Source organism: Phyllostomus discolor, chromosome X, assembly GCF_004126475.2.
Source record: "Phyllostomus discolor isolate MPI-MPIP mPhyDis1 chromosome X, mPhyDis1.pri.v3, whole genome shotgun sequence".
Taxonomy (NCBI): Eukaryota; Metazoa; Chordata; class Mammalia; order Chiroptera; family Phyllostomidae; genus Phyllostomus; species Phyllostomus discolor.
The window spans coordinates 95,210,760-95,236,832 of record NC_050198.1 but is presented as its reverse complement, the minus strand read 5'-3'; the positions used below and the strand labels follow the sequence as shown (position 1 = coordinate 95,236,832).

Genomic DNA, 26,073 nt, shown 5'->3' with positions numbered 1-26,073 from the left:
AGAACGACGGGATGAGGGCAAAGTGGCCCCTCATTGGTGCTACTTGAGAAGTGCGGTGCTGAGGAGGAATGAGGGATCCTGAGTGAGGTGGACATGTGTCTTTGTGGAGTACAACTAGGGGACTCCTGCAGGCAGTGCCTCAGTTTCTCCCTTTGTCTCAAGGTTTCAAGCTTTGCAGGTAAAGTTTGGAATAGCTGCCCTGGAAGGTCACCTGTTTGTGATCTGAGTGGGGTATGTGGGAGGAAGAGGGATTGCGTGAGCAGTGCGTGCTTGAGCATGGGAGGAATTGGGCCATGCCCCAGGACTTGAGCCATCACTGGCACAAAAGGAGTTAATGGCAGGGACCGCGCCCCCCGTGTCCAGGCACGCGCAGCGCGCCCCTCGGTGCGCGGGCACAGCAGCCAGGCAGCCGGAGAGCAGATCTCGGGGATTCGGGTGCAGAGCCCTTGGCCTGGAGGCGATATGGGTGGTCCGCGGCCCGGTTCGGGCGCTCGCAACAGCCGGGGGAACAGGTGAGGCCGCCTGCCCCGGTCTCTCATCCTTTTTAGCTGCCCATACCCTGCCCCGATCCTATCCCTTCCCCATCTCGGGCTCCTCCACTCCCCAGGCAGTGCCCCCTGTCCTTCTCAACACCATGTTCTCCATCAGCACCCCTGACACCCCAATCCTGCCCCCTTCGCTCTTCCACCTTCCGGAATCCCGCATCCCTGTCATCCTCCTGCCCATGGTCCCTGTATTTCCACAGCCCGGCCCGCATGCTCATCAAAATACCCCTACTGAGGGCCCCCAACCCCATTCCTGTGGTGCACGTTGCCAGTCCCCCCTCCCCCGCAGTGCAGCCCCATTCCTTTTCCATCATAGCATCTCACAGCCCGGCTCCCTCCCCCATTCTCTGCAGCCCCCCCCCCCCATCAGAGGCCTTTATCCTATCCTCCCTGTTCCAATGCAGCTCCATCCCTCAATTCCGTCCGGAGCCCTTGTAGCCCCCAATACTGCGGTCTGCCGTGCCAGTGCATTCCTGCACAATGTCCCTCGCCCAATACCGCTCCAGCCTAAAAAGTACCCCCAGATGCCATTCTAATCCGCGGCATTGCCGCCTCCCCTTGTCTTCTCCCAAATTGCAAGTTGGACCAGGATGCAGATCTTGGCCTTGGGGACTCACAGTGGGTCCTAGGGTACAGAGGGCGTTTGGGGGTCGATTTGTCTAGGTGTTCACAGGGGAGGGGCTGCAGGGAATTGACTCAAAGGGGATTGACATTTGGCGCCGAAGGGGTACTGGAGAGGGAGGCGTCCAGAAAGGGTTAATAGAATTCGTGGGGAGGGGCAGCACCGAGAGGGTTAATGGTGTGGGGGGGTGCTGGTGGGGAAGCCGTGTGAATGAGCGGTTTGTGCCCCAGAGTTGCCATGGAGATGGTGAATGGGGGGATTGTGTGAACTCAGCTGCGGACTATCCCCCCCATACACACACACACCCACTCCCTCCTGCCCCACCTCCCTACTCCTACCCCTTCCTTCCCCTGCCCCTCCTCCCCCCACCCGGGTACATTATGGGCAGTGCCTGGGATCTAACCCCCCAATACTTTGCTCCCCATTTCCTCTGAGATCCCACCCCTTTAGTCGCTTTGCCCGCCCTCCCTCCTTCACCTCCTTCTGCGCTCGCGCGCCCTCTCTCTCTGTCTCTCTCTCCCCGTCTCTGTCTGTCTGTCTGTCTGTCTCTCTCTCACACACACACATTCTCATTGCCCTCTCGAGGTGGCCGATTGCCGGGCGGTTCCCAATCTCCCTCCCCCACCCCTTCAGGCAGTTCTTAAAGTCTTAAAGGAGAAGGCCTGCAATCTTGGAAACCGGGAGAAATGGGAGAAAATAAAATTGTGTGTGTGTGTGTGTGTGTGTCCATGCACAAGTGTCTTTGTGTGCCTGTGGATATGTGTTGACCGTGTAACTGTCAGAAGGTCTCTGTGTCTTCCTTGTGTCGCTATTTCTGTTTCTGTCTCCACCTATGTGTCACCCTCATGCTGTATGTGTTTTTGGATATTTACCTGAACAGTGCATGTGATTATATTTGAGTCTCTGTGTGTCTCCGAATGTACGTCCCTGTCAGTCTCTGGTTCGGCGACACTCTCTGTCTCACAATGTGGCGCTATAGGAGGGGATGTCTGTGAGTTTGGAATGTGTGTCTCTGGGAGTGGAAATTGCAGTGTCTGTTATCCAGCTTGGTCTCTGTCACTCCCTCTTTGAGACTTTGTGAGTTTATTTCTGAGTCTCTAAGTGTGTGTTCCCCGCACTCCGCTGTTTATTTTCCACTGGCTGAGCATCAACAATGCCTAGGGTGCTAGGCAGAAGGGTTTCTGCTTCAGTTCTGGCACTCTGTGCCACTCAGAGATAGCTGACAGAAATAACCGTGACCGAGGCTTAAGGATTTGGGAGCAGTCAGGGCTGAGGAGAAATGTACAGGAGGATCTCTGGCAAATGGCTGCCTTGCCCCTGTCCCTGCCCCACCCCCCGTGAACGGGAGGGATCTCTCTGCTGGACCTTTTGCCTATCGGGGACCCTTTGCCTATCTGCCACTTTCCCTGTCTGTGCCATAAAGTACCAGAGGTTCCCAATCCTGTCTCCTGACTCACAGGTCCCTTCATGGGCTTTGCCCTGAGAGGTGGGGGCTAGAGAGCTCAGTGATCACGCAGCGCGCCCAGGGACCTAAACTCTAGCTCTGGTTCTCCTTGGCCCTGCTACCGCATGTGACTCTGGCCCCGGCTCGCCCCCATGAGCTCCACTGGCTGAGGAGTTCAGGTAGGGCGCTGAGAACTTGTAGTGGCAAGCGCTGTCGCTCTGGCAATGTCCTTGGGTTTTCCAACCATGGCCAGACACATAGAATGCTTCTGACTGGCGGTGGAGGTTGTCAGTAGGTCCCTGGACCCAGGCACCTGGGAAACCTCTCCAAACTGTGGGAGAAACAGCCCAAGCGCAGCAGGGCCCCGACGACCCACTCCATAGCCCTCCTGACCATCCTGGATGACGAATACTTCCCTCTTTCCACAGGCCTGTCTGGCCCTGAGGGAGTCCCCTTTCTGAAGCTGTGGTGCTTGGACGACCTGCTCTCTACGTGGCCGGGCACCTGCAGGTGTCCCTCAAGAGCTCAGTTTTGAGGTTCAAGTCAGTGTGGCCATGAAGGGGCTGCCTATTGGGCTGATGCTGTGACCCTGGAGTCTGCCTTTCTTGCCAGTCCCCCTGCCCGGAACATGTGGCTGCGGCTTGGCCTGCCCTCGCCGTCCCCGAGCCCCAAGCCCACAGTTGGCCGGAGCCTGTGCCTCACCCTGTGGTTTCTCGGCTTGGTGCTGAGAGCCAGTACTCAGGCCCCGGCGCCCACAGTCAATACTCACTTTGGGAAGCTAAGGGGTGCCCGGGTACCATTGCCCAGTGAGATCCTGGGGCCTGTGGACCAGTACCTGGGGGTGCCCTACGCAGCTCCTCCGATCGGCGAGAAACGGTTCCTGCCCCCTGAACCACCCCCGTCCTGGTCAGGCATCCGGAACGCCACACACTTTCCCCCAGTGTGCCCCCAGAACATCCACACAGCTGTGCCCGAAGTCATGCTTCCCGTCTGGTTCACTGCCAACTTGGATATCGTCGCCACTTACATCCAGGAGCCCAATGAAGACTGCCTCTACCTGAATGTCTATGTGCCCACGGAGGATGGTGAGTGCTGTGGCCAGGCACTGTCCCCTCCCCGCCTCCCACCTGCCCCACTGTGTTTCTGGCTTGCATGTGGTTGTGTGCCCTGCAGCATGCATCTGTCTGTCTGTGAAAATGCTTCTAACCATCACTCTGCTTGGCCTCCCCCTTCCTCCTCCCTTTTCTTCCCTCTCCCAGCATTGTCTGAGCTCCCGTGTGTGAGTGACACTGTTACCAGGAGGGGCCGGGCCAGGCCTGAGAGCTTTGACGAGTCTAGGGCCAGAGTGTTGGATGGGGGTCCCCTGGGGGAGTATGGGTCACTGCGGGCAGCTGCCCGCGGGAGGATGCTGGCTCGGCCAAGCCCCCTGTAGCCGGTCCACCTGCCTTGAAAGGTGGTAGCTGTTTGCAGCCGAGGGAGCTGGGTGCGTGTGCGGGGGTGGGGTGTGGGGACGAGCCTGGCGGGCACTGCTTAGGTGCCTCCTCTTTGACTAGCTGGTGCCTCCTCCCGCGGGGGTCACATTAAGGTAAGTGACAGAAACACGGAGGTGGTGGGACAGGCTCTCTGCCTCGAGCAACCTGCAGAGCAGCTCTTCGGGCCTGGGGGTGGGGGTTGCATGCCCCTGGGCAGAGGCCTCCTGTTATTTTTTAGTTTTTTATTCATTTTACAGTAAAGCGGATTTCCAAGGAATGCGCCCGAAAGCCCAACAAGAAAATTTGTAGGAAAGGAGGTAGGTAGCGAGCCGGCGGGGAGGGAGAGAGAGAGAGAGAGGGAGGGCTGCCTGCCCACCTGCCCTTGCCCCTGAAGACCCAGCCTTCCTTCAAGTAGCCCGGGCTCAGGGGGCGGTCGGTGAGCAGACTTAAGCTCCACCTCATTCAAGGGCCCTGGCTGCCTTTTCCAGGGAAGATTTGGTGGCCTTAGGCAGGTTCAGAGCAGAAGCAGCAACCCCATTTCTTCCAATCTTCCCAGCCCACACTTCCACCCTTAAGTGTTTGCCAAAGACAGAGCCGCTGGTTCTCCCCCGGGCCACCTCAGGAGACCTCAAGGCAGCTCAAGTGGGGCCAGAGGCTCTGCCCTTTTCCTGGTGGGGGAGCCACGGGCTCATCGCTCCGTGTTCTCTCCTCGGTTGATAGCCTAGGCTTAACTCTTCAGCCCTGAAACTGAGACCAAACTCGGACACAGGCTTAGTAATCCTGCTGCCCAACCCCACCCCACCTCCGGCCAGGGCTGGTCTGGTGGCAGACCCGGGGGGTCTCTGTGAACTATGGAGTCTAAAGGAAGCACGAGATCGTGCATTTGACGTTGACCTTCTTGCTGGGAAGAATTTGTTCCCCCTGTATGATAGTAAATCTTCGTGTTCGAATGGCACTTTATGTTTTCTGTAAAGTGCTTTCATACTTACCTCATAAGATCCTCCCCACATCTCCGGAAGCTTCTAAGGCAGGAATCGGTATCCCCATTTCACAGCTGAGGAAACAGGCCCAGGGGAGTGACTTGCTGCTGCTCAAGGCCCCATCGCTGGTCTGTGGCAGAGCTGGGACCAAAACTTGGGTCTCTTGACCCTCAGGGCAGCGATCTTTCCACTGTAGCACGCGACACAACCAACTCCCATCGAGTCGTTCCCCTCCCCAGCTCCGGAAACTAGTCAAGTGCGGATGGGTTGGGCCAACCTGGAAACAGTAACAGCCTAAGGAACTGGTGGAAAATCGCGCTGATCCCTACAACATTTTGGCAAGCTTGGAATTTGCTTTCTTTTGAAATCCTGGAGCAAGGTTCCACTAAGCGGGGCCAGGTGCTCCCTGCTGAATGAGAACCTCAGGGAGCAGGGCCCAGGATCTCCATGTTGGGCATGCGCATTGAGTGCTTTTGATGCACACTAAGCAGTGAGTGAGGCCTGCTGCCCCAATGACGATGGAGTGCCCCACCCTGTCCCCATACCAGCCCAGGACCCTACACACAGTTAGGGTATCAGTAACCCCCCCCCCTTTTTTTTTGGACGAATGAAGAAGCACTGTGGTACTGCAGCAAAAGTACAGGTCTGGCAGCCACAAAGCCTGATGGAGTGAGTCCCAGCTCTGCTGCTAACTCACAGTAAGACCTTAGGCAAGTCTTTTCCTTTAAGAGCCTCTGTTGCTGCAACTGATGGTGGCAGAGGACTGGTCTGTCCTTAACATACCATCAGCTTATCAATGAATTCAGAAAGCAGGGCCCCTTGAACCTGCTCCTGTAAGTTATTTACTTGGTGCGGGGGAGGAAATGACCTTAACTTTAACCATTTCCTACCAGGAATGATCTCCCCAGGGTCCCGGTAAGAGACTAGGGCAGTCCAACCCAGTCCTGAGACTCTGGCTAGAGAGCTAGCTGTAAGCACCACCCAGATACATTTGCTGATCATATTAGTTGACTGCGGGCAAAACCAAATGCTAGGTGTTGTTGGGATGTGGACAAGTGTGAATGAGACAGAGGTAAGACTTAGAAATAACTGAAGGTCTGATCGCCGCTCTGAAGAAGCTCCTAGCTCAGTATTTAGTCTCAGCTGGTCTAGCTAGGCCCCACAGGCTGCCTTGGGATGTGGGGTTTCAGACCATGTTGGGGGAGGTCATTTGGTCATTAAGCCGTGCAAAGTAGTTCCCTATCCGGCGCCCATTGGCCATTTGGAGGAAACTCATCTGCAGAGGTGATTCGAGTTGTGTGCTTAAGGAAAGGCACGGCTGGCCAGGCTGGGATCCCGCAGCGGTACCGTGTCAGGATGGAAGATGGTGGGTGAGCTGGCCTGGGTGACAGGCACAGCAGCAAGGAGTTGTTCAACAAGTGCTAAGCTGAAGGAACAAAGGCATCTGTGTGGAGGAGGCTGGGACAGTACAGCAACCCAGGGACACTCCCGGGCGGTGGGGGGAACGCATCTTCTAAAACAGGGCCCATGGGAAGTAAAGGATTTCCTGGGGGAAGACCTGCCCCATCCTCACCCCTACCCCCATCAAGTTGGAGGAAATTCATGTTTAGGGATGAGCAATTCCTTTCCTTGTAGGAGGGGGGCGCTGTCCACTGTGTGGATGGTGATGCCCCGGGTCCTGCAGGGTCTCTGAGGGCAGTCATGGCAGGTGTTAAGATGGTAGGTGCTACTGGAAGTTTGGGAAGCTGGAGGCTGTCTCTGCCCCTCGGGCTGGGCTCGTGCCCTGGGTGAAAAGCCATTTTGTATTATGAGGGTGGTTCCTGGTTTGATTAATAGCTGGAAGGGAATTCAGTCACCGGAGCCCAGGCCAGCTGAGAAAGAGGGCTCTTTGCTGCCTCCAGGCTTGGAGTGTCTGGTGTCCTAGAGAAGAGGGGAAGCCCTGGGTGCCAGCAGAATGACCTCTGTTTGCACACACTGCCCAGCATCCAGGCAGTAGGTCCCCTTTCTCCAGAGCCATTCATTCTCAAGGTGCACTTCTCGCATCCTTACAACAGGAAGAAGATTTGGTGCTAGCTAACCCCCAGGTCCTAAGTGTCGCTCTGCTCTCCTCTGATCTCTTCTTTTCTCTCCTTCCCTTCCCTCCCTTCCCGTCCATGCTCCACCTCTTTTTTTTTTTTTCATTTATTTTTTCCCTCCTCTTCCCCTCATCCCCAAAAGATGGCATGGTGCAGTGGAAAGACCACGGGCTTTGGAGTCAAGCAGACCTGGGGTTGACTCTCACCTCTCGCACTTTCTAGCTGTGTGATCTTCAGCAAGTCACTTGCCCTCTCTGAACCTCAGTTTCCCCATCAGTAAAACAAGAATAAAGATAGTAGCCACCTCACTGGGGTGTAAGGATCAAACCACATGGCAGAAGTACAGTGTCTGGCACATGATAAATATTCAGTACATAGTAGGAACTATTACCATTATGCCTCTCTCTCCCTCTCTCTCTCTCTCACTCCCCACCCCCATTTCTTTGTTCCCTCCTCCTTCTTTTCCTCCCTCCTCTGGCTTTCTCTAGATCTCAGAGCAAAGCTTGCTGCTCTCAGGCCTGGTTCCTATGGGCAAGAACCCCATTCACCATTAACCAGAGCAAGGGCCCCAACAAGGAAGACCAGAGGGACAGCTTCTTTTTCCCATTTTTTCCTGTGGGAATCAGGGTCAGCTGAAGCCCGGCTTGAGCCTGCTCACTGGGCCCAGGGAGCTCAGGGCTGGGATCCCTGGCACCTTTCTCTGCCCTGATAGCTTGCATCCATATCCACACATGCTGGCAATGCCGCCTCTCACACTCAGTGCCTGCCCCTGCTCTCCAGCTCAGCCTGCCTGTGTACACACGCACAGCCCCTCGCAGAGGCAGACGAGAGAAATCCCTTCCCTGAGTGGCTCTCTGGCTCTGTGCCCTGGCCCACCTGCTGCTACCTCCTCCCTAACTGGGAAGGCAGTTGGTCGGTTGGTCCAGATGGGCTGTTGGGGACAAGGAGGCGGGGCAGGGAGGTGCAAGGAGGCCAGCATAGCAGGGGCCTGCAACACCATCATCCTGATGAAAGTCTGGGCCTCAGCCCACCCATTCCCTCAGTTCTTGCCATCCCTCCTGCCTGTCCTGGGCCCAGGCCCAGAGCTGGCTTGCTGGGCCACACTGCAGTCATGCTGTTTTTGAATTCTCTCTCTGTTTTGTTCTCTGTTCTGTGCTGTTGTGTCTCCCCGTGTCTGGTCCCCAGGATCCGGCGCTAAGAAACAGGGCGAGGACTTAGCGGATAATGACGGGGATGAAGATGAAGGTATTTGGGGGCTGCAGGGCGCGGCGGCTGGTGCATGGCACAGAGCCCCTCCCCTTCTCGATGGGGAGAAGCCCCGTCTGTCTGTCTGTCCGTCCGTTGGTGTGTTTCTGTTTCTGTACAAGGCCGTTGGGCTGTTCATCCATCTTTGGCCTGATCGGCCACTGGGAGATCCAGGGTGATGGACATGGCTGGCGGGGAGCAGGGGACCACAAGCAGAGCCACGAGGAGGTCCTCGGCCCGCTCCCCCACCCATTCTCAGTCCCATGGTAGCAAGCGGGGACTGCTGGAGACAGCTTCCTCCCCATCTGCTGTGTGGTTCATGGGCCCCTGTGCCTACTGAGCAGCAGGGAGAGTGGAGAGAAAGCAGGGCTGTGGGAGGGTGAGGAGATGCCTGTTTCACCCAGGGGACACCTGTGTTTTCCAGGGAGACTGGCTGCTGAGACAGGGGCTCAGCAGGATGTTGAACTGAGGACTGAGGCAGTGACACATGAAAAGGGGGGGGGGGACAACAGCACTAGCTAGAACCTCCCCATCCTTCTCCCAGTGAGACAGAGATGGCCTTGGGGCTACAGGCTGCGGGCTGCGGTGGGTGCAGGACAGGGCCAGAAGGACTGGGGATGAAGGCGCCAGGCTGAGGCCAGGACACCACAGTGCAGTCGGTAGATGGCATGAGATCCTTGAGTGATGGCTGAAGCAGTCTTCCTTTGTCCTTGGGAAAACAGGGTGTGTTTGCTCGGCGGCACAGAGCTTTCCCTTCTACCTCCATGCCCTGGCCCTGCCACTCCACCCATGGAGGAGCCAGACAGCTCAGGGGGCCCACTGGTGGCTGGCGGGGCGCTGTGCTGGTCTGGCCGAGTGTTGAGAGGCTGCAGGTAGAGGTGATCAGGCTGAGCCTCCTCCTGAACTCCATCCTGTCCCTGCCCCCGGGGCTGCCGGGGTTGGGGAGCAGCCACTTTAAAGTCCCTTGCTGTATGGCCTCTGGGAGGCTCCATCTTCATCTTATTGCTGATGCGGGCGGGGTCTCTCCTTCTTAGTTCTGCCCTTTCCTCTTCCACGTCCCTCCCCAGTGGCTCCAGATAAGTCTGCCTGTTGCCCAGGGAGAATGGGGTACATGAGCACATGGCTGAGAGACCATGTCACTGAGGTTCCCCCGACCCCATCTCTGCCATTCACTGCCCTTCCCCCACATTCTTCCTTGTTCTCTCCCTGTGCTACCCCTTATTCCCACCCCTCTTGTCTCTGTCTGCACTGGGGGGCCAGCTGCTGCCAATGGCCGTATTTCCATGGAACTGGTCTAGTCTTGGGGGTTCCAGGGCTCCCCAGCCCCTGCTCTCTAAAGCCATATCAGGTCCCAGGACTCCTGGGTGCCCCGGGCAGGGACTCACTTGATCCAGCTAAGGGGCCAGCCCTTCCTCTTCCTCCTGCCCCACTCCTGCCTCCACAGCCTACCTAGGCCTCACTGTATCAGGCGCACCTGGCTGCTGGGAGGCACTTGAAAACATCACTGAAGTCCAGAGACATTAAAAACATCACTGAAGTCCAAGTGTCTCTGGCTGATGCTTGAGCTCCAGGCTGAGCAGCTCCATGAGTCCTGCCCTCAGAGATGGCGGTGGTGTCCTGGCACCTGGGATAGCTTTGCTGCCCGCACCCCTCCCCCCCAGGGCTGGCGGGGGTGGGGGGGGAAGGGCATCCTACCCAGCCTGTATCTCACCCCTTCTCCTTACAGACATCCGGGACAGTGGCGCTAAACCCGTCATGGTCTACATCCATGGAGGCTCTTACATGGAAGGAACAGGCAACATGATTGATGGCAGCGTCCTCGCCAGTTATGGCAACGTCATCGTCATCACCCTCAACTATCGGGTTGGGGTGCTAGGTACGGTTCCCTGCTAGGCACCTAGAAGGAAGCCTGGGTTCTCCAGGAGGGAGGAAGGGATGCTGGGGAGTTAAGACCTGGTGGCCTTGGTTCTCTAGGTGGTGCTGATGAGCACAGTCAAAATGCTGTGGTTCCATTACCCCTACCCAAGTGATGGGAGCTTCCCTATGGCCCCAGGCCCTTTCCTGGATGTTCAATTCAAACTTCACACTTTCTCTTAGGCCTTAGGCCAGGTCTCTGCTCCCAGGCTTTTGCTTTGCTGACTCTTGTAGAGCCCATTAATTTCCTAGTGTCCTGTCCTCATCCCTACCCACCGACATCACACAGCCCTAAACAGCCTACATACACACAGATATCTCTTCTAGCCAATCACATATCCACACGCCCACACATCCTCACATGTTCACACATGCACTCTGCCCTCATTCACCATCATGCATATGGTGATTTCTCACTCCCCCCACAAGCATAGACACATATCCATACATGTGTAGACCCCCACACCCGTGTCTATAGACCCCCTCCTATATACACACATTCCCCCAGAATTTTATATATACTGTAGTCTCCCCCACACACACATATCCACATGCCCATATATCTCTCTGCACTCCATATCCCTACCCCACATGTACACAGATTGCTCTCACCTTCTACACACACACACACACACACACATTCCCATATATCTCTGTCTCCACAGATTTATACCCGCATCTGCACCCATACACATCATACATAACCACAGTCACTTTCCTCTACCCCCATATGTCTGCTCCACGCAAAGACCTATACTGTGCACATTCACACACAGACCCTACACATATATACCTTAAATATACATATATATTTCTTCCACACAAACTCATTTCCCCTCAGGCACCCCACATCTGCCTCCATCCCACACCTACATAGACACATACAACCCTCACTTTCCCTACATAAACACAAACCTATATTCCCCCTAACTACACATACACGAGTACACCCATACCTGCATAGCCACACCTCCCCACCCCCACACAAAGACGACACACACACTCACACACCTCACATCCCTGCTTCCACATCTACATGTGTATCCCCTCACGTATACACACACCCATAGACCCCCCTACACATATACCCACATGCACACATGTCCCATACATAGCTTGCATACATGCAATACATACATATGTGCATATTCCCCAGCCTACCCTACAAATGTATACACATTCATATACCCACACCTGGCCATTCATGCACACACATCTCTACTCACCCCCACATTCCTGCACTCCCACACTTATCTACCCCATATACACACACGTACACATTTCTTCTATTCTGTCCATGTATACATCTCCATTCACTCCCACGCGTTATACAAACACACTCTCCCGCATACACTTATTTCTGAAATGCCTCCTCCTACACACCCACATGCCCTTCCCCACATGCACTCAGTCATCCACATGCTTGTTTCAGTGATTTAGGCTGCCGCTCTACCCTGCACCTTCCTTGGTGACTGTTAATGCCGACATGTGGCAAAGGTTTTGAGGTAAACAAGTGCTTCAGAGAGGATGACTAAGCATACAGGTCCTCGCTCCCTTTTGGATGGTCACCTAGACCTCAGAGGGCACATGCAGCCCTGTATCCCTGGTGCCAGGAGAGTTTGTGTCCTCAGAGTTGCAGTGGGGGCTGTTTGTTGGGCCCATAGGCCTGGATGCTGAACCTGCAATTAGGCATGGCTTCCTGCATGGCTAGCTGGCTGACAGGACCTTATTTTAATTTGCTTTTGAGTATATTGCTTTGCCAGTTCTAATCCCAGAGGGCTGTGGTGCAGCCTTTCAATGGTGGGTGCAGTTATGTATGCAAAAAGGCAATTTCCTCTTTTTTTAATAAAGATTTTATTTATTTATTTCTAGAGATAGGGGAAGGGAGGGAGAAAGAAATAGAGAGAAACATCAATGTGTGCTTGCCTCTCACGTGCCCCCCACAACCCAGGCCTGTGCCCTGACTGAGAATTGAACATGCGACCCTTTGGTTCACAGACCGGTGTTCAATCCACTGAGCCTCACCAGACATGATGCAGTCTCCTCTTCACTTACCCTTAATACTATGCGGGATAGCAAGACACTGTTTGGGGGTTCAGACTGGAGAAGTGACATTCCCTGGAAAAAGTGGAGCCTGTGTCCCCTTCAATGGCATCTGGAGACCGGGAATGAAGCACACGGGGCATCTACCCAGTCTGTCAACAGTGCGATGTGCTCTGGGCTCCATTGTGCTGCTCTGTCTCTCTGTGTTGCCCCAGACATCATGGCAGGACTCTCCTAGGCTGTGCTGTTCTGCCAAGAAAGGGGAGTTGAGTCTCTGACAGTAAAATGTCCCTTGAAGGTGGCTGCAGACCCACATTCCAGGGCTGCACAGGTCCTCAAGAGTGATGCATATGCAAATGTCCTCATACACAGATATACAGGTGCACTTACCCGGTAGTTTAAGGCCAAAAGGAATTTTGCTGCTTTATTTTGTTAGTGATAGTAATAAGAAACATTCAACTCAGGTGCTTCTAAAAATTATCAACACAAGGCTCCATTCTCAAAGGTGTATTGGGAAGAATGTGCTTCAGTTCCATATTATTGCACTAGTTAGGGATGAAGGATATAGAGAGGAAGGGGGAAAGAGGAGAGAAGCTAAGGAAGAGAAGAAAAGGACGTGGGAGAACAAAGAGGAAAAGGTGGCACAGAAAGGAGGCAGACAGGAGACAGGAGAGACTCCGATCTGAAGTGTCCATTGGGCGCTGTGGGCTGCACAGAAGCCTGTTGCTGGGGAGCACTCCCTATGATTTGCCGGTTCCTTCATGCCTTCAGCTGTTCTGACCCTTAAGCTTCTGCAGTGGAAGTTCTTAACCTTTTGGAGAGCCTTGGACCCCTTTGAGATTCTGACGAAAACTACAGACTCTCTCTGGAAACACACACACACACACACACACACACACACACAGAAATGATTTCATGGATCCCACTGAAGCTCATCCATAAAACCCAGGTTGGGAACCCCCTACTTTACAACCTCCTCTCATTTGGAGAACCAGAACAGCATATCTGGGGGCAGAAGTATTATTCTTTTGGCGTAAGCAGTTAATGATCAAAATAATACTCCTCAAGCCTCAGAAGGAGTCATAAACTGAGATTCAGTCAGAAGTTCTTCACCACTTCCTGGGTATTCTTCAGTGCCTGCTCTGAAACACAAATGTAATCAGTAAGCTGCTGATTGGGTTCCAGGTACATACAGGATGGTTTTGTCTCTTTGCTCCAGGTGTAGAACATGGGTTTGACCCTGGCACTTGGGAATTTTCCTCAGTGTAGCTAAGACTTTGTTGTTTTGTTTCCCAAACCATCCCAGAGCAGGTAGCAGTTTTGAACCTCGATTACAGCAAGTCCTCACTTAACATTGTCACTAGATTCTGTGACTGTAATCAAAACAACATGGAGTGATACCAATTTGACCATAGGCTATCAGGGGTGTCCAACCTTTTGGTGTCTCTGGGCCACATTGGAAGAAGAGGAGTTGTCTTGGGCCACACATTCAATGCATTGTGACACATAATCACGCACACAAAAAACTCTTCATGTTTTTTTAAGATTTTATTTATTTATTTTTAGAGAGGGAAGGGAGGGAAAAAGACAGAGAGAGAAAAACTTCAATGTGCGGTTGCTGGGGGCCATGGCCTGCAACCCAGGCATGTGCCCTGACTGGGAATCGAACCTGCAATGCTTTGGTTCTCAGCCTGCGCTCAATCCACTGAGCTATGCCAGCCAGGGCATCTCTTCATGTTTTAAGTAAATTTACGACTTTGTGTTGGGCCGCATTCACAGCCATCCTGAGCTGCAAGTGGCCCACAGGCCACAGGTTGGACACCCTGATATAAACCAGTTAAGTTCCCGTGGCATCTCATCAGCATTGTAACATTACAACAAAATGATGTTGAAGGCAACAGCATGATTCGAGGACCTGCTGTACGTGTATTCATTTACACTCCCTCCCATCCACTTCTCTGGAGCACTGAGCCCAAACAGACTGTTCACTCTGAGGTGCTTCTTTAGACATCTTGGGTAATTCATGTATTTGGACAAGTCCAAGGTGGAGCAGCAACTATTATTTGAGATGCCCACCCCCCTGGGCTTGAGACCAACAAAAGAAAGGGACCCCAGCAGGATATAGGATGTGGTTGTCCCTGGGGCTTGGGAAGTAGGGGCTCACCAAGTTTTACTCTGGGTTCCAGAATTTAATCTTACATCCTTGCTCAGGTACCCTTCAGGCAAACCAAACGCCTGGTAAACATCAAGCATTGTGTGACACGGAATCTGGTTTTGATACCATGCGCCAGATTCCCCTGTCTTCTGTTGACAAGCAACTTACCATGTACTGAGGCATAGACTTGGGCCCAAGGAGACTGGCTCAGATTCAGACAGTTTACGAAGTTTGGTGTTTCAGCCTCATTCTCATGTGCTTTACATGGATGGCTGAGCTTCCGGGGAAGCTAGCAGTGGGTGACTGCTGTCCCAGACTGCTAGCTTTTGTGGACTTGTGGTGGGTCATGTTTGTTGTATCATCCTTCTGAGCCTGCTGGATATAGCACTTCAAGCGGGACTCTTGTAGTAGGGAGGGTTGACAGGCATCATCCACGTGCTTCAGTGTTTCTTTCTTATCCCAAGGTTCTTGGCAGTGGACGGAGGCGAGGGTGTTGGTCGACCCCTATACCTCCCATCCCTTTCTCTTTTTTTAGATTTTATTTTATTTTTTTAGAGAGAGGGAAAAGGAGGGAGAAAGAGAAGGAGACAAACATCAAGGTGTGGTTGCCTCTTGCACACTCCCTACTGGGTAGGTGGACCACAACCCAGGCATGTGCTCTGGCTGGGAATGGAACCGGTGACCCTTTGGTTTATAGTCTGGTGCTCAATCCACTGAGCCACACCAGCCAGACCCCCAGCCCCAGCCCCTTCAGGCCGTTGTTCCTAACCCAGGAAACCGGTACACGTTGAAGCAATCTACTTTACTTCATCCAAATGCAGGTCCTTCTCCCTGATTAGGACAGATGCATTTGACACATTTCACTGAATGACACTTCTGTGGCCAAGGCTAAGGCCAAGTCCGCTGTTACCCAAGGAGAAGAAAAGGAGAAGAGGGTACAGAGAAAGGGTGGGGTGGAGGGGACAGGTGGGCTAAGAGAAGCACGTAGTGATATTTGCCAGAGGGTCTCAAGGCTTGGACAGCTGGATTGAATCTTGCTCAGCATACTTCTTGAGACTTGCAGGAGCAGCTTCAGTTTGTGAATGGGTCTGGCTAAGGAGAAGGGGGTCCCCCTGTCTGGAGGAACAAGGGCTCCTCCATTCATCCTCATTCAGGCTTTCTCTAATTCCTCCTCATTTCCTCATCGGGAACCTGGGGCTGAAGAGGGCTTGTGACTAGGTCCTGAGAGGAATAACTAAGTACTTTACATACTTAATTGTACCAAAGATAAATTAATAACACCCTTGAAGAGGGTGAAATGAGCTCTCTTGCAGAAGCTAGGAACGGAAGGACTCGAGAAAGACAATGAGGAGGTCTTATGCCTATTTGAGACTTTTTGAATTCAGCTTCTGCCTGTGGACTTCCAGGACAGTCAGAGAGCTCTCTGTGAGCTTAGGGAGCCTCCTCCAACATGTCCTCTCACAAAGGCAGTGCCAGGTGCTGTGAATGAGATTTTCACTGTGGGGTCAAAAATGCTGATGCAGGTATGGGTTTCCAGAGTGTAAGAGCACCATGACTACCCACGTGGAAAGAAAGAATAATCCTCCTGAAAGCGTATGGTGGGAGGAGACAGAGACTTCCAAGGAGTCTGGGGATCAGGGAAGAGGGATGAAATGAGGCAGCAGGATCCATCTTAAAATGGAAGCAAGGTGGGGCGGGGGGAATATAGGACATCTCTGTGGGATAGCCAGCAGGTGGGTGGGAACGTAGTCTCCATGGCAACAAGTCTCCACAGCAGCAAATCCCAGCAGGTGGGTGGGAAGGTAGTCTCCATGGTGACATGTCTCCTCGGCAGCAAATCCCACTGGGTGGGTGGGAAGACGTGTTTCTGTGGTAACGCACTGTACTGACTTCCCTATTTCTCCATCAGAGGAAAAAGATGGTGTAACCCAGGGGTTTTCCAACTTTAACAGGCATCAGAATCACCTGGAGAGTGTGTTACAAACACCGATTGCTGGGCCCCATCTCGGAGTTTCTGATTCATTAGGTCCTTGAGGAAAGGAATGAAGATCCGCCCTGAGAATGAGGGGAGGGGGTATCCGAAGCCCTGGAAAGAAGTGGAGATGGACTAACTTGTACAGGAAGGGCAAGGAGAGCTTAGGAATCATTGCCTTTTGGGATCTTCACTTTCTTCAGAGAGAGAAGGGAGGGGAAAGAGAAGTAGCTATAAATTTACAATGTGCTCAGCATATTGGAGATGTTTATTTATACTCCTTTTATCCTCGTAACAACTCATTGGAGTATTTTTTTAATCTCTGTTTTACAGAGGAGGAAGCTATAGCTCAGAGATTTTAGATAATTTGCCCAAAGCTACATGGTTAGTAAGTAGTAGAGTCAGGACTCGAACCAAGGACTATTTGAATCCAGGGCCCTTGCTTTTTTTGCACTCTCTCTTGCCAGGTGCTTGAGTCATGACACAGAGAGTGCATCAGGGCAGAGGATGCTGGGTCCTGGCCATGTGCAGTTCCTGCGGGTTAAGGCTCCCAGCTAGATGCATCCCCTTCCAATGGTCTGGAGACGCCCTCCTTTCAACCCAAAGAATGGTGGGAAGCAGGGAGCTGATCCTTGCTGTACTGATGTTTGCTGGACCTTGCAGAAAGGAGTCTGCTTTGTGATAGCTGGGTGGATAGAACTAAGCTGCATGCCCACTGTCCTCACAGCCCCGACTCCTGCTGCCATTGTACCCAGGTCTCCCATTCCTCCATCTTCACTGTCCTCATGCCCTTTGTTGAATCCAGGTTTCCTGAGCACCGGAGATCAGGCTGCCAAGGGCAACTATGGGCTCCTTGACCAAATCCAGGCCCTCCGCTGGGTGAGCGAGAATATTGCCTTTTTTGGTGGCGATCCGCGCCGTATTACCGTCTTTGGCTCGGGCATCGGCGCATCCTGTGTCAGCCTCCTCACGTTGTCACATCACTCTGAGGGTGAGTAGCTCTGGGGGCAAAATATGAATGAGCAAAGCATGCTGGCTACCTACCCTGCACCTCGGGCCTTGCACGCTGGAGAGTGCCCTGCTTCACACCCAGGAACAGCAGGGCAATCAGCCCGCCCTCAGCTCAGTATCCCTTTGGGGAGAAGCAGAAGAGAGATGTTTCCCTAGGGGAAGAAGGAATTCTCCTGGTGGGGAAGAGAGTCCCACCTACAGCTTGAGAAAGTGATCCCATTCACATCTGCTTCCAATGCGGGAGTCTTCTTTGGGAGAGTGGAGACCCAGTGCCTCTCTCTGAAGGGACAAGGTTTCTTTTTAAGACAAGGAAGTCTTTCGGCTGGGGAAAGACATGTGACTGCAAGGTATAGCCCTAGGGTGGCAGTTAGTTTTTAGATGTAAGAAACACTCCTTCTCCGCCTTTCTCTCTGAAGAACTGTACATGAAAGTACAGTTTATATAGTTCTCTGAAGAACTGTCCTCAAGCAGGGAGATGGGTGAGGACTGCTAACCTGCAGGACCAGCTTTTTCTGAGGGATGGCCACCTATTATCAGACTCCAGACCTCCTCCCATGCAGTGCATCCCTGCTAAGGGAAACTCTCATTTTTAGCCCCAAGGAAACCCTCTCTCCTGGCCATGAGTCCCTAGATTCTTCCATAGGGGCTGAAGAGGCCCTTTTTTTTTGCTCACAGGAAATGTTCTGGTCACCTCTGGACTCTAGCACATTTTGTGTCTGAGAGGTAAAGGTGCCCTCCTATGAAGTGAGGACATCTGTGAGAGAAGACATGGTGATTTTTAAATATAATATATATAGTTAAAAGATTCTATTTATTTTTAGAGAGAGGGGGAAGGAGGGAAAAAGAGAAGGAGATGAACATCAAGGTGTGGTTGCCTCTTGTGCACCCCATACAGGGGACCTGGCCTGCAACCCAGGTATGTGCCCTGACTGGGAATCAAACCAGCAACCCTTTGGTTCGCAGGCCCATGCTCAGTGCACTGAGCTATACCAGCCAGGATGAAGACATGGTATTTTCACTGAAATCAACCCCATGAGTTAGTGATAATCTCACAAGAAGACTTTCAGTATCTCTGAGGAAGGCCCCTCTCTCTGAAAGAGAAAAATAACTTTCTCTGACCTAGAAATTGCACCTCCATCTCTCCAGGGCCTACCATGGTGGAGAAAGACTAGGGTGGGATCTGCATCCCACCTTAGAATGTGTTTCTAGGTGATAGTAATGGGAGCAGGAGTCCCTTTTTCCACAAAGGAGGGTAAGGTGACTGGCTGTGAGGGTGCCTCTGTCTGCAAAGCGGGACGAACAGTGCCTTCTCTGACTGGGGACTGTCCCTAGGAGGAGAAGGCTTTTCTTGGCACTCTGCTCTGTCTCATAGGGAGCCCGTATCCCTGCAGGCTCGGCTGCTTTAAGGATTTGTTCTCTCTGCCTTTCTGTCATTGACTCCCAGAGAGCAATCTCTCGAAAAGTGAGGTCGTCTGTTAAGTCATCATCTGTAGTTCCCTCCTCTTCTCCGCTCATGCAAACTGCCTTCCTCTTAGAGGAATGAAATTGTATGCCTGAGGCCCAGCTTATCCTTTGGCAATGTTGGGGCCAGGGAGAGAATGATGCCCTTTTTTCTTCCCTAAGGAAGAATCATTCACTTTTTGAATTTGGAGGATGGGCTCCCCTTCAACTAGGGGAAAATCTGGATCCGAGGCATCAGTAGCTTCAAGAAAAGGAAAGGGTCTGTGGAGACTATGGACCGGGAAGGCACATTCCCTGCAGACTTTCAGACCCCAAGACCTTTGCCCTCAGAATCCTTCCCCAGACTCCCAGAATGTGAGGCTCTCTCCTGCCTGCATTTCTCATCTCTCATGAAAAAGACCCCTTTGTGGTGGAAGCGCCAGCTCCCTGGTGGGGCGCTGGCACAGAACTGGGCCCAGCTGGGCAGGAAGCAAGAGGGGAAGACAAGGAGAGATAAAGAGAGGGAGCATAAGGAAGCTGATGTCTGGGACCCAAGGGGTTAATCCTTCCTGGCAGTCCTTAACCCCCAAGTTACCAACCATTGCCCCAGGATGAGGAAGCAAGAAGCAGGTGGGGGACTAGTCAAGGAACGGACCCACTGGACCCCTCCTCTGGTCCTTACCAATCATCCCAGCCCAAAGCATTGATCCTCCTTCCCAGCCCATTCAACTCATAGGGCGGCTCCAGTAACAAAGAAATGAGGAGGTGTTTCTTTTGTCCCTCACGGGCAGACAAGGGGGTGGGGGGTCTGGGCTCTGGGTGACAAGACAGATCTGACCTGCTGCTGCTTGTCTTTCGTAGGGCTTTTTCAGAGAGCCATCATCCAAAGTGGTTCTGCTCTGTCCAGCTGGGCTGTGAACTACCAGCCAGTGAAGTATACTAGCCTGCTGGCAGACAAGGTGGGCTGTAATGTACTAGACACAGTGGATATGGTGGACTGTCTTCGGCAAAAGAGTGCCAAGGAGCTGGTAGAGCAGGACATCCAGCCAGCCCGCTACCATGTGGCCTTTGGCCCTGTGATCGATGGCGATGTCATTCCCGATGACCCCGAGATTCTCATGGAACAGGGTGAGTTCCTCAATTATGACATTATGCTAGGTGTCAACCAGGGTGAGGGGCTCAAGTTTGTGGAAGGGGTGGTGGACCCTGAGGATGGTGTCTCTGGCACTGACTTTGACTACTCAGTCTCCAACTTTGTGGACAATCTGTACGGATATCCTGAGGGTAAGGACACCCTGCGGGAGACCATCAAGTTTATGTACACAGACTGGGCAGACCGCGACAACCCTGAGACCCGCCGTAAAACCCTGGTGGCACTCTTCACGGATCACCAGTGGGTGGAGCCCTCAGTAGTAACAGCTGATCTGCACGCCCGCTATGGCTCACCTACCTACTTCTACGCCTTCTACCATCACTGCCAGAGCCTCATGAAGCCTGCTTGGTCAGATGCAGCTCATGGGGACGAAGTACCCTATGTATTTGGTGTCCCTATGGTGGGCCCCACTGACCTCTTCCCCTGCAACTTCTCCAAGAATGATGTTATGCTCAGTGCTGTCGTCATGACCTACTGGACCAACTTTGCCAAGACTGGGTAAGGAGAAAGTGGGGGTTCTTCTTTGGGACCCCAGCATGCTGTCCCCTCTGCTCCTCTCTCTAAACCTCTGCCATCATCTCCCTTCCTAAGGTATTCCCCAAATCTTGCTTGCTAAGCCTTTCACCGCCCTCCCTACTTCTTCCTTTAGAGTCTTTCATGCCATTTCCTTCCCTCAAAAATTTGACTGAGGCTCAGAACTCAGTTAACATTAGGACTGAGCAGGGGGGAGAGTCATTGGCTGAACTATGGGATTCCAGGTTAAATTGTCAGAGGCCGTGTGAAGTGGGAGTAAAGCGTTTTCAGAAAGAGCCCTTAAAGGGCTTTTGGGAAAATGGGGCAACTGAAAGGATTGATGGACGCTCAGTAGCATGTGAGAAGAAAAAGTGTCACGGCATGGCCTTACAGGATGGGCACAGGGGACGAGGAGATGGCTCCATGAAGCTGTGGGCAATAGGAGTTCAAGGCTGGGGAAGAAGAGTATGGACAAAGGAGGGAGGGAGACTGTGAAAAAGATGGAAACAGTGGGAAGTTGGGGATGAGAGGAAGAATGCTGGGCCCTTCCCTCATCTAGGTAGAGTGGTAACCCCAGATTTCCGTGTGGTATTGCAGGGATCCCAACAAGCCGGTCCCCCAGGACACCAAGTTTATTCACACCAAGGCCAACCGCTTTGAGGAAGTGGCCTGGTCCAAATACAATCCCCGAGACCAGCTCTACCTTCACATCGGGCTGAAACCGAGGGTCCGCGATCATTACCGGGCCACTAAGGTGGCCTTTTGGAAACACCTGGTGCCCCACCTATACAACCTGCATGACATGTTCCACTATACGTCCACAACCACCAAAGTGCCGCCTCCGGATACCACCCACAGCTCCCACATCACCCGAAGGCCCAACGGCAAGACCTGGAGCACCAAGCGGCCAGCCATCTCCCCTGCCTATAGCAATGAGAATGCCCAAGGGTCCTGGAACGGGGGTCAGGATGCAGGGCCACTCTTGGTGGAGAACCCTCGTGACTACTCCACTGAATTAAGTGTCACCATCGCCGTGGGGGCCTCCCTTCTATTCCTTAACGTTCTGGCCTTTGCTGCCCTCTACTACCGTAAGGACAAACGGCGTCAGGAGCCCCTGCGGCAGCCTAGCCCTCAGAGGGGAGCCGGGGCCCCCGAATTGGGAGCTGCTCCTGAGGAGGAGCTGGCAGCGTTACAGCTGGGCCCCACCCACCACGAATGTGAGGCTGGTCCCCCACACGACACACTGCGCCTCACTGCGCTGCCCGACTACACACTGACCCTGCGGCGCTCCCCCGATGATATCCCACTTATGACCCCCAACACCATCACTATGATTCCCAATTCCCTGGTAGGGCTGCAGACGTTGCACCCCTATAACACCTTTGCCACAGGGTTCAACAGTACTGGGCTGCCCCACTCACACTCCACTACCCGGGTATAGCTCCAGCCCAGAGCACAGCCTATCTCCCGGCTCCCTCCCTCCCAGATCTACGAACACACATGCACACACAGACACACACAGAGACACATACAGACATATATGTATACGCACGCACCCACACCCGACAGCAGACCCACCTGCACAAACATAGACGTGGACATGCGCCCGCATGTACAAAAACACAAATAAGGAAGTAAACCTGAACAAACCCTTCAAATGGGGACGCAAATGAGTCCTTGGGAAGCCGAGGACCCATGGAACAGCAGCTGAAGCCAGCTCCTTGAGCCTGACCAGACACTCCTGGGGGCCTGAGAGCACCAGCTGGATACCCCCTTGGTGCTTGCCCTCCGCCTCTCTTGGAACCGCACCACCGACCTACTCCAGACTTGGGAGCTGTGAAGAGCACAGTAGCTCTTTCTCCCCCAGACTTGGTCTTTTTCTCTGGGTCTTGTTTTTGTTGATTTTTTTTAACAAATGGAACAAATGTTTTTCCAACCTGTGCGTGCAAAGAGGCTGCCGAAGGGAAAGCCCCAGGCCCAGGTCTTGCTGGCTCTGGAAACCCCAGTGCTCACACGATCCGACCAAGGAACAGGACCCCTGAGAAAGAAACAGATTTGAGTAAGACCATGGGGTGGAAGGAGGAAGGGGCTACCGCTGCATGGGGTTGGAGGGCCATAGGGGAGAACTGTCCGGCCAGCTCTGCATTCCCATGGCAGGCTGCAGAGTCTGCAACGTAGATTTGGTGAATGAGGTTCTGTGGAGGCCATGTCATTACTGGGCCCGGGTAGAATCTGGGTTCTGCCTCTGGCCTTGGGGTAATGCTATCAGAAATTCACCCCATTTTATTTACAGTCTCTTTTGTGTCTGTCATTTCTCTTTCCAAACGGCAGTGTTTTTTGTTGTTGTTGGCTTTTTTTTTTTTTTTAAAGAAAAGTTCTTAAAACACTAACGGAAACCCATGGAGTTTGTCCTTTGTAAAAATTTTAAACACAGTGTCTTGTTATAAAAATAAAAAATCCAGTTAGCACTCCCAACTTGCCTCCCTCGTGCAGGCCTTGCCCCGACAGACCTCCCAGCTGGGTGCCTCTGCAGGCTGGGAACCGGCTGCCGGCTGCCTCCTGTGCCTTTAGCTGATGTATGTCTGGGCTGCACTCTGCTGGGCTCGCATCAAGGCCTCTCCAGTCTTCATCAGGTTGCCGTCCCCATCCCCAGGACTCTGGGTTCCTGCTGCTGAAGCCTTCTCTTAGTGCCTCGTGGCCTCCTAATGAAATGGCAAAAATAACACTCCTTTCTCTTCTGCGTGCCATCGTGCTGCCACCGCCTCCACCCGTGCTGCCACCACCCCCAGGGCCACCACCATCCTGGACTTGGGGATGGGAGGAGGTCTGACATCTAACATGCTGAGATTCTTGCTCATATCTGAATCCAGCAAGGCATCAGGCCTGTGGGCTCCCTGGCCTTGGGTGACTGGCAGAGCAGGGGTCCTTTCCTCCCCAGAGATAACTTGTGTCCTGTTCTATGAATTGGAACTGAAAAAGTCACTGGGGCCCTGGGAGCAATTTGTCTCCAGGATTATGATCAGTAGCTCCCTATAGATCCTCGGGGGGAAGATTCAGTGGGGTTCCCCAGGGTTAGCATTATGGTATTCCGTATTATTCTCAGTGGCCTGAAGGGCTGAACCAGTAGTCTGCTCATCAAGCATGACAGTTGGGTGGTGTTGCTGACACCTCAGAAACCGGGGTTAGAATTCTTCAAAGGGACCCTGATCAAATGAGGGAGGTGAACCAACACAACAGGAAGATGTTCAGAGAAGACAAACACAAGGTGGTCCAAGGATCAAAACCAAGAACCAATCTACGTATATGATACGTGGGAACAAGAGAGACGGGCACTGATTCATTTAACACAGTATAGTTAACAAAAGAACTGGAGGCACAGGCTCAGGGTGGGTTACAGCTGAATGAGTCCATAGTGTAGAAATGGTTTCTCCTCCTTCCCTCCCTTTCTGCTTTCCCAAACTAACATGAGTACTAGCATATCATAACAAAAATATAGTGTGAACTTACTAGGAAGTAATCAGAGTCGGAGTTACAGAATTAGAAGTCATCAAGTCCAACACACTTATTTTACAACTGGGGAAATGGGCCCAGAAAAGTCCAATGTCACAGTCAGCATTAGAAACAGACCTGGAATGCAGTCCCAAAATATGTGACCTTTCCCATGGTCCTCAACTTTTTCCACTCTGCCTACCATTGGTTATGCCTTTTAAAGCATTAACGTGTCTGCCTTTGGTCAATACATTTTCAGAATATGTGGAAAAGTGGGAGAGGGTCTGGAGAAGACCAAAAACAGTGTGCCAAAGGACTGGGTTTCTTTTTTTTTTTTAATCTAGAAAAGAGGGACATGTTGAGGTAACATTCAGTAATTGTAGAGCACGTACTATGTGACATGTGTGTTATATCATCTTTAAAACTCTAACTTGTAAATAAGGGCAGAGCTGCCGTTTCTTCTGAGAATGATAGACGGGAAAAGATTAAGCTGGACACAAGGAAAAACTTTGATGTGGATAAGTGATGATGGTACTTCGTAAGTCCTCCAAGGCAGTTGCCAACTTGAATGAAAGACTACTAAGAAAAACACTGCTGTTCATCTTCCTGGAAGCAGCGGGCTGGATTACATGACCTTTTTAGCTCAGTTCAAAGTTGTTGTGACAATCCTTTGGTTGCTCCATGTCAGATATTACCAAACAGGGACTCATCTCTTCTGGGGAGGGGTTGTATGTACGTGTGTATGTGTCTATCTCCAAACTAGGAGATTATATTTGGGAAGGATTTAGACATTGCCTCTCCTCTAAGAAGTCAAGGTGCTATAGCAAACCTAGTTCCGATCCTATTTGGGACCCATCAGTGAGAGATTCCAGTTGGTCTTCACATCTTGGAAAGGTCTGGGTGGAAGAGGCAGCCTCCAAGACAGGCAGGGTTTCAATCTCATTGATAGTGTCGTGCCCGGGTAGGTTGAGTGTTCTTAGCCCTGTTGCTGACAGCCAGCCCTGAGCCTAGCTCAGAAACCCAGGTCCTTGTTTGAAGAGGGGCTGAGGATATACTTGGATTTGATTTCACATTGCAAAAATAATTAGTGCCTAGACTAGGTTCAGCCTGCATTCCTGGACTTATCTGGTTTCTATATTACTCCTATGGAGAGCTGGACACAGCTATCTTGGGGTCCAAACATGTGGTGTGTGCGAAGGGCTAGAGGTTGGTCACTGTAGAAATATCCATACAAAGGGAATATGGTTGTCAAGGCAGTAAATCTGGCCCTGTGCTAATTTATATACTGTGATGGATAGAAGATCTCCCCTCTTTGGGGTACCTACTGTCAGGAAGACAAAACTGAACTATGATAAAATGAGTGAAATGCATAATTTAACATGTGACTTCAGTTGTATGGTCAAGGTTAAAGAGGCTGGAGAAATGCAAGAAAAGCTGCAGGGAGACTTGGGTGGGTGGGTGGCATAGTACACACTTCACATTGGGAGAAAAGGCTCAGCCAGAGCAATCACACAAGAAGGTTTAGGCATGCTTGAGTCGCAGTGAGAGACTGACTTGTCTGAAGTAGAGTGTTCAAATTAAGTGCTTGGGTATCAGATTGAAAAGGCAGGTTGTGGAGGTCTTCATAACAGCAGAAGAGTGAGGCTGTTATTGGATGAGTCATGGGACACTCCGACTTTCCCTTTTGCTAATGGTTTGAGAGAGAGAGAAAAAAAAAACCCTCCTCAGCTCCTCTTTTTCTCCTTCTGTTCTGTGAGAAGGATTTCCAGAGTAGAAAGGACAGAGTGAGCACATGAGAGAGGCTCCTAAAGGCAGTCTATTCCAAAAGAGGCTTTATAGCTGCTCTGAGTACCTCCATCTCATGGTCTGGGTTAATAACAGCCCAGAGAAGTGTGAGGACTTGCAGCTCAGGCTGTAGGACAACTGATGGTGGCTGTGAAAATCCCATAGATCAGGGGTCCCCAACCTCTGGGCCATGGACAAGTACTAGCCCGGGCCTA

At 52.4% G+C, this 26,073-nt stretch overlaps 1 protein-coding gene across 3 annotated transcripts; it reads left to right on the top strand.

The window, feature by feature from the left end:
- The first annotated feature begins 360 nt into the window (after positions 1–360).
- Positions 361–23,290, top strand: NLGN3 (neuroligin 3). Of its 3 annotated transcripts, XM_028523094.2 has the most exons (8): positions 389–512; positions 3,040–3,696; positions 4,341–4,400; positions 8,324–8,383; positions 10,110–10,259; positions 17,273–17,458; positions 19,780–20,569; positions 21,182–23,290. In XM_028523094.2, exons 2-8 carry the CDS (start codon positions 3,240–3,242, stop codon positions 22,023–22,025), a joined length of 2,547 nt encoding a protein of 848 aa, XP_028378895.1. In that variant the 5' UTR covers positions 389–512; positions 3,040–3,239; the 3' UTR covers positions 22,026–23,290. The 3 variants fall into 3 exon arrangements, with proteins under 3 accessions (XP_028378898.1, XP_028378895.1, XP_028378896.1); XM_028523095.2 differs by lacking the exon at positions 4,341–4,400 and having other exon boundaries at positions 21,182–22,484; XM_028523097.2 differs by lacking the exons at positions 4,341–4,400; positions 8,324–8,383 and having other exon boundaries at positions 361–512; positions 21,182–22,484.
- The last annotated feature ends 2,783 nt before the right edge of the window (positions 23,291–26,073 follow it).

Bases quoted from the DNA above. Each gene is read 5' to 3' on its own strand.
- NLGN3 (XM_028523094.2), top strand. From the start codon at position 3,240: ATGTGGCTGCGGCTTGGCCTGCCCTCGCCGTCCCCGAGCCCCAAGCCC. The intron at 4,401-8,323 runs GTAGGTAGCGAG...TCTGGTCCCCAG, and splicing joins GAAAATTTGTAGGAAAGGAG to GATCCGGCGCTAAGAAACAG. The intron at 17,459-19,779 runs GTGAGTAGCTCT...TGTCTTTCGTAG, and splicing joins GTTGTCACATCACTCTGAGG to GGCTTTTTCAGAGAGCCATC.